Source organism: Dipteris shenzhenensis, chromosome 28 (genome assembly GCF_047967505.1).
Source record: "Dipteris shenzhenensis isolate YYH24624 ecotype China chromosome 28, Dip_SZ_1.0, whole genome shotgun sequence".
In the NCBI taxonomy this organism is placed as follows: domain Eukaryota; kingdom Viridiplantae; phylum Streptophyta; class Polypodiopsida; order Gleicheniales; family Dipteridaceae; genus Dipteris; species Dipteris shenzhenensis.
The window spans coordinates 26,258,899-26,269,775 of NC_141623.1; the positions used below are offsets into that span (position 1 = coordinate 26,258,899).

The 10,877-nt window shown below is 41.2% G+C and overlaps 1 protein-coding gene across 3 annotated transcripts; it reads left to right on the forward strand.

Moving 5' to 3' along the window:
- The first annotated feature begins 6,369 nt into the window (after positions 1-6,369).
- Positions 6,370-9,220, forward strand: JOSL (JOSEPHIN-like protein). 3 transcript variants are annotated; one of them, XM_087400099.1, is made up of 3 exons: positions 6,370-6,741; positions 6,820-7,346; positions 7,454-9,220. In XM_087400099.1, the coding sequence occupies exons 1-2, from the start codon at positions 6,643-6,645 to the stop codon at positions 7,324-7,326; spliced, it is 606 nt and encodes a 201-aa protein (XP_087256225.1). In that variant the 5' UTR covers positions 6,370-6,642; the 3' UTR covers positions 7,327-7,346; positions 7,454-9,220. The 3 variants fall into 3 exon arrangements, 2 of the variants coding, with proteins under 2 accessions (XP_087256225.1, XP_087256224.1); XR_015543825.1 differs by having other exon boundaries at positions 6,371-6,741; positions 6,820-7,827; positions 7,929-9,218; XM_087400098.1 differs by having other exon boundaries at positions 6,371-6,741; positions 6,820-9,218.
- The last annotated feature ends 1,657 nt before the right edge of the window (positions 9,221-10,877 follow it).

Genomic DNA, 10,877 nt, shown 5'->3' on the forward strand with positions numbered 1-10,877 from the left:
GAGTACATCTGGTTATGTTAACTCACTAGTCAAGTTTTTTTTTAAAAAAGCTGGGTTAAGTCAATGGTTTAGTCAACACAATGCCACCTAAGCACAGAGCCCCTGCTAAGCACAGTATGGAATTCTGCATGTGAATCCCTGTGCCACATTAGCAAAGGCCCCCCCCTCTTCTTCACAGAATCTTTGACAAGCCATAACTTCCAATCCAGGAAGAATTTGCACACACTCCAAAAAGGAAAAGTGATCGTCTTTTCAAGCTCTACGTGTCTATCAAGTCAGAATCATTGTATGCAATTAGACACTGCCAGGTTTGAAAGTATCTTCAACTGGTAAGACCTTTGCAATGGCAATCCGCACACCAACTGTTGAGAAGTTCACAGGGGAAGGATTTCACACATGGTCTACACAAATGAGATATCTCCTGATGCACCAAAAGCTTTGGAAGATTGTAAAAGAAGACATACCCACTGCACAAAATGATGCTTGGAAGGAAAAAGATGAAGCAGCACTATCACTCATTAGATTGCACTTGGGTCCAAACATAATTCATCATATAGACTCTAAGGATCATGCCAAGGATGCATGGGATGAGTTGAACACAATGTTTGGTGCAAAAGCCAAAAACCAAGAAATCCATCTTAAGATTGAATTTTATGGTATGCACATGGGCTTCAATGAATCCATGGCACAATTTGTCAACAAAATCAAAAGCATTATGACTCAACTAGAGGGCATAAATGCAAAAGTAGGAGAGAAAGATGCACTTGCAATTCTCCTTAAAAGCATGCCTGCAGAGTATAGTGCATTGACAACCACTTTGAAAAATTTGCCAGATCCAAAGTTTGAAGAATGTGTATCCTCTCTTCTCGAAAAAGAAAGAGAGTTGAAGGCATCGACATCGACATCAACATCAACACTCAATAGCTATAATGAAGAACAAGCACTATTCAGTAAAACATCAGTGAAATGCTACCATTGCGGAAGGATGGGTCACTATCAAAGTGACTGCAGATTGAAGAACAAACCAAAGTGTCACCATTGCAAGAAGCTGGGACACAAGGAAGAAGATTGTAGATTGAAGAACCAACAAGTCAACTACGTGGAGTCGTCATCAAGCCATGAGCCAAAAGGTGACATCAATGGAATGTATTGAAAAGCAAAAACCTTGCCAACCTTGCCTATATTTTGTAATCAAACCTGACCACCTGAGAGTAGCTATGAAAGCACCCAGGGGAGGGCACTAACTTAGCTTAGGGGATGCTAGCCTATATGTAGTAAGGTGGTCAGATGTGAGTTACCGGTGCTGACATATAAGCTAGCATCCCCTAAGCTAAGTTAGTGCCCTCTTTTTTACTTTTTCATCGACTTGTTTTGGCGATTTCAAGCTTAGATTTGGTTTCTTTTTACGGTTTTTGCGCTATACTTCATACTCTACTTATTGAAACCAAAAAACAACAACTTTTATATCTTATGAAAACTCCCTACTTTACAAGAATTTAAAAATCATAAAAAATCCTCATTTGTAACATGTTTTTTCTAGTTGTTTGTAACTACCATGAGCTTAGAAATCATGTTACCTTTCTCCTCCTATGATTTCAACTTGTTCTAACACCTAAAAAGTTCGAGAAAATGAGCCCACCAGCTCCCTACAACTCCAAAATGAGCCACCTTTCATTACTCTACTCGGTAGCGGGCAATGGGTAGATTACGAGAGAAGCAATATGAGTGTAAAGCTTACCTCTACTCCCCGACATTGTGTTGAGAGTTGTGGTGCCATGAGCACATGTAGAGCAAAGGTATGAGTAGAGGGAAAGCTGCCACATGGCATGGAGGAGATATCCCACATGTGAGCAAGCAAATGGATGTAAGTACCCTCACCTATAAAAGGGAGGTTCATTTGAAGTAATATCAATCAAGCACTTTGCACTATCTCAAGATTCTCTTTGTGAGTCCAAGCTAATCTATCTTGGAACCTAATTGACTTGAGATACATGTCATGAGCACTCTCTTCATCATCTTTGCACTTAGGTTGCATCCTCCTTAGATAAGTGTTGTATTAGAATGTTGTCTTAGTGACTAGGAGAGTAGTTCTCACTTTGTCACATTGGTGCCAAAAATGTTAAGGGGCAAACCATCAATCTCTCAATGTGTCGTGGGAACTTTGAGGTGTCACCAAAGAAGAGCTCACCTCCTTCTAACCCTTGTTAAGAGCTTACACTTCACAATGCCATCCATGGATGTCACCTCCGTAGCTCTCGGATTGCATCTCACTAGTTTCTTTATTAATCAATGATAGTACATGTATTTTCTTGCAAATCATGAGATACTACAAGTACTTTTTCCCATATTTGCCAAAGGACATATTGTTAACCAAATTAATTAATAGGAACATGGTATCACGAGGCCAAAAAAGGTCCATCAAAAATTGTGTGCAAGGAGAGCATGAAACTCAAATGATAGACCAAGAAAGAAATGAACATCTGTTTTAGGAGGCTTGTGTCAGATAAATTCATAGACAAGGTAGCCCCCAAACCTTTTTGTGAAGGCCTTTATGAGAGGAGGCCTTTGAATGCCCTACATTCAAAATCCACATTGTTTGAAATTGGAAAATATTCCTACCTATTCCAAATCCCTTTGAACAAATAAGGTCTTTGAAGCTACACTTAGACAACAACGTTTGACTGAAATTAGCATGGACCCTATGCAAGGCTACACCACAACAAATTGTTTGGGATACAAAAAATAATGGCACTTTTGCTAGAGGAAAGTTCGCTTGATATACTAAATTGTGCTCTACTTGTACTTCCAATTGTTTCACTTTCATTCAAGTAAACCTAAAAGAATGAAGAGTCTACTTTTGAAGAAGTGAATGGCCTTTTGTTATGCATAGTAGCTTTATTCTATAGTCAATGTTCAAAATGTCAAAGAGAGGTACCCTTTTGTTGTTTGTTTATGTCTAAGGATGAGGTCTTTTTGTAGATCAACTAGTGCATTTGATTGTCGATTTCCCTTATGACAAGAGTAAAAGGCACCATAATAGATCAAATGCAGATATAAAATTATATGTTGAGAAAGCAATATTTCTTCATCAAGATCCAACTTTGCAATAACTTTTGATTGTAGAAAATACACCAAATACACTTGCTAGTGAGCAAAAGGAAGAAACAATGCATCATAGTCGCCATTGCAAAATTGTAGGTAGAGAACAACATGTTAGGCATTGAGCTCTGAATTGTGCCGTCATAGAAGATGTTGTGGAGATCGTGGAAGGGAGCAAGGAGATTGGCCACTACTTTGTGCACTGGGAGGAGGGCAAACACACCTTCACCTTCACTCCATGTCTTTGAGCTTCATGCATCTCTAGTTTTACCACCCATGTCACTCTTCAACAATGCTTTTAATTTGTTTGCTTGTTCTATTGATGCGTCTTATAACTGGCAAGACTTGTCATGTTAGCTAGAACTTCCTCTCTTGCACTTGGGGCTATGTCCTTGGGCTACTTTCTTAGACCCATGTTTTGATGCTGTTGGCAATCCCCATGTTCACATTCTACATTTTCAAAACTAATAAGCAAGATCTCCTCAATGTTGGTTAGAAGCCTCTTCTAAGGTTTTCTCTGATTTCTTGGAATCTTTTAGAGGGTAATCTATGGTGTGTGGTACTATTTGGTTGTGTAAATGAGAAGTTTTTTCAAAAACCTCAACAAACTTAGGTAAATAGAGGGGCAAAAGTAGGTATGTCGGACTTGAAGCTCAAAAGTGTACCCCAACATTACCAATGCTATGATCATCTTATTGGACAAATCATAAAATTTAAGTTGCTTCCCAGCAAATAACTTTCCCATGAGGGGGGATTAGAAACCTATTCAAAAACTTTACGAGTGAGGACATGATGTTATCATTATGATCTTTATCTAGGCGTTTTTGGTTTACCAGTGATTGTTTTGAGATGTAAAAGACCATACAACTCTTAGATTCAAATGTAAAGGACATGGGATTTAGATGCCACTTGAATTCTTTGTGTATTTGATGGGTGCAAGTGTTTGAATGACATTGATCTTTTTGGTCTTGAAGACTAACCAAGTAGAAGGGGAAATTGTTCAAAGCAACATTCTTTGGTAATGTTAATAGCAAAGTAAAGGATTGTTTATCCACCATAAGAGGCCCCTATTATCCAAGACGCTATTCTTATGACTCCCAAGGAAGGGGCTTGTTCCCTTGTGTTTAATTATTGCACACGCATGAACGTGTGCATGTGCACACACGCATGCACACACGCACACACGCATGCACACATACACACACATACACCCACGCACGCGTGTGTACATACAAGCACACATGCACACACACTCACACGCATACACACATGTGTGTGTGTGTGCACATGCGTGTGCACACATTTACTTGCACTGGGCAAACAAGAAAGTATTTTGTTCTTAGGAAATGAACTAGTCCTTTCTCTTGATGCATGTTCTTGGTGGCATAGGGAGTCGAAAGATATGACCATGGTGGACGCGAGATCAAAGGATAACACCTATGTTCACACACACACACACACACACACACACACACACATCAAATAGAGAGAACCTATAAGCTCATGCAAGCAATGCCTTAATCATGCATTTGCTAGGCTTCAGTTTCCAAAAAGTGCTAGTGTCTAGTGATCACTAGCTGTAGTATCCCTACACCCATAAGGAGGATTGAGTCTCAATGGACCTTGTGTTATGTCTTACATGCAAGTTTTTTTCATTTTTTGGCCTGCCTTTAGGTAGCCTTAGTGAAGGTTAACTTTGAGATGCCAAAAATTATTTCTAGCATTTTCCAGACTTGTTTTTTTTGCAAATTCTGTGATTGGTTGGTGTGTTGACTTTAGAGCATGTCTTTCAAATTTGGGCGTGCTTCTTGGACGTGCATTCATTCCCCCTCTCTCCTCTTCCATTTCTCTCTCTCTCTCTCTCTCTCTCACACACACACACACACACACACACACACTTTGGGTAAGCCTCTCTCTCTCTCTCTCTCTCTCCCTTCTTCTTCTTCTCTCTCTTGGCAGGCCACATGAATGAAATTCATCTTGTTCCCCTTTAAAAAATAGGATATAATGATATGGTGGTGTTTTGAATTAGTGGTTACAAGCTCCATGACAAAAGAGACCTTGAAACATTGGGTTTGATCACATTAAATGAATGCAACTAGATGCACATTTATGAAGTAATGTAACTATGAGTCATTACAATATAGCTACATGCATGTAACATATGTAGACACTCATATTGAAGATTCACAAAAAAAGTGTATTCACCGTGCATCAATGAATTGAAAGGGATAGGCGACACGTTTTTGATTGCCAAATGGCACTTTCCAAGTGCAGATAGTGACATATGAGTGAAAGGGACAAGACACACTTGTGCGTATTAAACTTCAGCCAAGAGAGGTTTTTGATCGAGAGCCAGAAATGCCCAAGGCCATGACGAAAGTTGGGGACTGGTATGCAATGGAATTGCCAAAACCCTTGTTGTTGGTAGAAGTATGATTCACACAAGTACTTGTCCCTTTCAATTGGAAATGCGAAGATTTAATATCTACTGTCCTACCAAATTCTAAGGACATTTACGTACTAGCCTGCCCATGGGCACACAGCTTGCCCATGGTGGGGATTCATTTATTGCTTGGGCGGTGGCCATAGTGTGTAAACTTCCTAAACTAACCAACCCACAATAGAACTAGTTGGCCCACAATTAAATTCAAATAGCATGAAACAATTTGCACCCAGGGTTAATTATTTAGCCCCTCCTTCTAGCCCTCCACATGGGGGAATGAACCACGGTGGGAGTTTTCGGGTCAGAAAGCGCTCGGATACGACTCACGGTTTTTACCTTCTTGGAAAGTCCTCTCATGGCCCATTTCCCTACACGTCTACATTAGAACTGTAGAACTGTAGACGTATAGGGAAATGGGCTTGGATACGACCACTGCCTCCGACCACTTTTATATTCTCAGAAAGTCCTCCCCTGGCCCATTTCTTTACATGTCTACAGTAGAACGTAGACGTGTAACGCCTAGGGATGACTTGGACAAGGAGGGCCATCCTGGATCGGGTCCGATGGGCACAGAGGGCCCTTCTGCTATTGAAGCTAAACTGAAGGAGCCGGGCTTCGGAACTTGTTCTTGAACGATTTGTCTCAGCCAGGAGGATCTCTTTCGTATGGTGCCTCTCGCGCCAGCCGCTACGATGGGTGGGATCCTGACATGGAATGTGCCACGTGGCAGAGACTGGGAATGGCCATGGGGATGGGGTGTTATGGGCGCAAATGCTCATTCTGGTTGGTTATGGTGCTGATTCATGAATCAATCCAAGCAGTGCTTCTTGTGGCTATGGTGATGAATCAATCCAAGCAGTGATCAATTCTGGCTATGGCGATGAATCAATCCAAGCAGCTATGGTGATCCATCAATCCAAGCTGTGTTCCTTCTGGCTATGGCGATCATTCAATCCAAGCTGTGCTCCATCCTGGCTATGGCGATGAATCAATCGACGGATTCTTCCTCGTGGCTTTGGCGATCACGCAATCGAAGCAGACGCTTTCCTATGGCGATCAATGCATCTCGCTAGCCATTACCAGCTCTCTTTCCATCGATGGCGACTGCGCAACCGAGCTCCTCCCCCCCGCAGATCATCCACCAGAAGCAGCGACTCCAGCTCTGCCTCCTTCACACCCTCAACAACCTCTTCCAGGTAACTAGCTTCCTCAGCTCTTTCCTTCTGTCTTTCATCCTCCATAGCTCCTCCGTAAACCCCTTCTCTACCCCCCAGGGCGAATCGACCTTCACCCGTTCTGAGTTGGACGCTATCGCGAGCCGATTGTCTGCCGCCTTGCAGCCCGCTGGTGGCCCTTTTTCATGGGTTTTTGGTGTGCATCATAATGTCATCACTGGAAATTACGATGCCAACGTGCTTATGGCCGCGCTTCAGAGCAGAAAGGCAGAGGCTGTTTGGTATGACCGTCGGAAAGGTATTGCAGGCCTGGATCTTAGCGATCCTGACAAGAAGCTTGTCGGAATAATCTTGAATCATCCAGTTCTGAGATTTGCTGGTCTCTGGAAGGGCAGGCATTGGGTTGCGTTGAGAAAGATCGAGGGTTTGTGGTACGATTTGGACAGCGATCTTCGCAGACCTTGTCCTTTCCTGGAAGGAGACGATGAGGTTAAGCGGTTCTTAGAGGAAAGATTTGCTGAAGGCTCTGAAGCCTTCATCGTGTTCAAGACCGACGACGATAAGGCTGCGAAAGGGCCATCGACAGTTCTTGGTTCAATAGAATGATCTCCAATATTCGAAAATCGGTGCAGTCCTTGTGCTTTTTAGCTGACCTCCTTTTGTGTGTTTTCTCTGGAAGCAACTGAAAATTTTTGAAAGTCGGTGGCTCAACAGCTCACGTCCTTTTGTACAGTTTCTTGAGAAGCAACGAAGTCAGACTGCAGGGGGCATGTTTCTTTTGTTTTGAGGGATTCTACTGCTGGAGTTATTGTGGAGGAGTTCATTGCTGTTATATGTAGGTATCCGAAATGTCCATACGATTGCAGTTATCTGGGCAGAGTTGATTGCTGTTATATGTAGGTTTCATTGACAAAAGAGTGGGAACTTCTGGATTGAGGATTTCAAAGTATATTTTGTTCGACAGCATGGGAAAAGATGTCAAGTGAATACGTTTCAAATAATTTGTACAAAGTGAGCAGCTGCAGATTGGATTTGAAATTCCAACCAAGATGTGAAGTTTGGATTTTTTGCAGAGCTTATAGTTCAGGCAGCATGGAGCAGCTCTTGGTACGCTGTGCCCTTACACATCTTTTTGCTTCTTGAATTCTTGAATGTAGAGAGCAAAATGTTTGCAGCTGTTTTTGGAAGCTATATTGTATGTTATGCAGTTTTTGAGTAGTATGTACTTGGCATATCTGCTGCGCTCATCGTTCAACCACATATTCAAGGACTTTGGGAATTCTTTTTGGAATTTTGAGACCTGCAATACATGGATTGAAGGGCCCTGCAAAACTACTAGAGGTGCTGGTCTTAATCACTGATTTTTCTGATCCTGCTCTGGTTTGAATGTTAAGCTTTGGAATATTAGCTGTGTTCGGTTTTCCAAAAGATAGGGTTTCTGGTACATTAGCACTCCTGTATATTAGGTCTCTGTCAGAGGAATGATCTTCTTAAAATTGTGTTTGAGTGTTTTGTTAAGTTAAAGCTAGAGGCTCAACAACTTTATCCATAAAAGTTTGCTCTAGTACGAGATGGGCTACAATGTTCAAAGCCTGGCTTGTGGATCTTAGGTGGTTGAATGCTTGGACATGTGCCTTCATACACACTTTCCATGAAGTTTATCACACCTCAGTAACCTGCTAAATACAGTTCAATAAATATCGCATTGGTTCCACTAAAAGCTGGTTCAGGCAAATGTTTGAAGACTCTCCATCTTGACTAGTCTAACGTTTAGTAGTGTATGGATGGTGCCAACTTGTGAGGGAAAAAGCCACTATGGCAGGTCCTTTTAAAGAGAGAAAGGTCAGCGGGAAGACCATTATGACATTGCACCTAAAGGAATGCGGAGTCTCAAACAGAATCAATAAATAATATTTCAAAGGCTAATTAAGGTTCTCTCTCCACCGCTGTTGATGCTGAGGAGTTGCAATTTGTGTTGTGATCTGTGTTGAGTGGGTAGTGTCATTGAATTAGTTAAGAAAGCCTCTGTGTGGGAATATTTGCAGCGAGGATGTCCTTTCTTACATACGTGAAATCCCCAAGACTCTCATTTTGATGAATGTAAGACGCATTTTTATAGCATGCATAAAGAGACAGAATGATACGTTTCAAGCTGCTAGCCAGGCTTCAAATACCAAGCTGCCTTTGGCTTTTTGAATAAAGCGACTACAAACTAGCGAGCACGATGGAGTGAGCATAAACTAACCAAGGATAGAAAAGCAAGCATAAACATGATTTTACTTAAAAATCAATGTACCTTTGGAATTAATTATAATAAATCTAAGAGATTCTAACTCAAAGCATCGTATAAAATGTTAGATACTAACTAGACATCTCTTGAACATAAAATTTGTGTGGTCTTTGTTGAAAGAGAAGCACAGTTTTGAAATAGGAGCACATTTGTGTCGTCTTTGTTGAAAGAGGAGCATAACTAAGTGGAAAGATGTCTCTCCGTATTGTGTCTTGTGTAAAACCATGTTTGAGAAACATTTTCGTCTACTGTGGGGATGCGTGTTTACAAAATGAGTTTGGAAATGTATACATCATTGGTTAAGCTCGGTTCTGTTCTGCATCCCACTTAGATGGAAAATGGCAATACTTGGTGATAAAGCAGGAGTAAACGACTTGCAGTGGACAGGTTGGCAAACAATTCGTGCTGCGGTTATTCACCATGTCTGGACAGCTAGGAACAATACCATAGACCTATCACGCAAGGCTTCTCTACTCAAGTACAATGCATGGTACTAGATGCTTTGCAATATTTTGCAAGAAATGATGATTCTGCTTATGTTATGAAGCTCTTGACAGTGACTCCTCTGAGAGGCTTGGCTTTGTAATTTGTTACTTTTCTTTTGCAATAAAATTTCCTTTCGTGTGCGCAAAAAAAAAAAGAGGACTACATAAATGAGTCTTCTTGTTTCGCTAGTGCTACAAAATGTCAATCTAAGCTCAAACAAATTGGGATCTAACCCCTTCACTTTCCACAAATGGCAAACATGGCATCAAACACCATCACCATTTCATAGACCCCCAGAAGGTCAAAAACAGCAATCGATCTACCTTTATTCTAGATGGTTCAAATCTACCATTCTTTCCTTCTCTCTCTTTCAATAAAACATCACTAACTTTCCACATGAATTTACTTCTACCATATTCTCATCCCTTTCCCTTTTTGAATGTCTTACAATGCATCTCATCCATGTGGTCTATGGTCTCTTTCAACTTCATATCATATACTCATTTTCTACACCCCTTAGATTTTTCTTAGCAAACTTAGCTTGATCTTTCGTGCTTTCCTAAAGTGAGCACCCATAAAGCTGTCCTAGCATCTTAGATGCTACTAATTATTCACATCTCTTTCACTCTAAAACACACCATTTGCTTACACTTAGCATACACATGTAAGTGCAATCCTTAGCTTAACCTAACCCAAGTTAACCTAAGAAATACACACTAGCCAATGACATAGCAATCACCCATAGCGAAAAAAGGAGGGGGATAGATTGGGTTGCCATGAAACATAGAGGGAGAGGGGTGGCACATGCGTGTGAGAAAGAAAGAAAGAAACAAAGATGTTTTATATCTTTGGGAGGCCTTGCGAGCCTATGAGACAAAGTACAATATCAAAAAGCTTGTGTGAGTTGGGGCAAAGGGCTCACTAAGACCCTTTGTTGAGTAGTATACTAAGCCGAGCAAAAAAAAAAAACCTCAAAGCTCAAGGCTAATACTCAATCTCAGAGTCAAGACACATATCTAGGTGCCATGCTGGCTCTCCTATGAGCTACAAGAATATATCTATGTTTGTTGGGTCGTCTCCCATTGTGGTAATTGTGTAGAGAGAGAAAGAGAGAGAGAGAGAGAGAGAGAGAGAGAGAGAGAGAGAGAGTTACAATCAAACCACACGCCCTCAAATACGGCCACATTGTTACAATCATAGAGGTAAACTTGTGGGTGTCACCTAACCCTCCTTTAATCTAAACTACTCACTCGAGCCACTTCTTTAGAAGAAATGCGGACCTCCCTTGATGAACCACCCACAATAAAAGATCCCATCATTGTCTCAATAAAAGGTTACTGTCAATGAACAAAAGGTCACAATCAACTTAACCATCTAAGAA

Bases quoted from the DNA above. Each gene is read 5' to 3' on its own strand.
- JOSL (XM_087400099.1), top strand. From the start codon at position 6,643: ATGGCGACTGCGCAACCGAGCTCCTCCCCCCCGCAGATCATCCACCAG. The intron at 6,742-6,819 runs GTAACTAGCTTC...TCTACCCCCCAG, and splicing joins CCCTCAACAACCTCTTCCAG to GGCGAATCGACCTTCACCCG.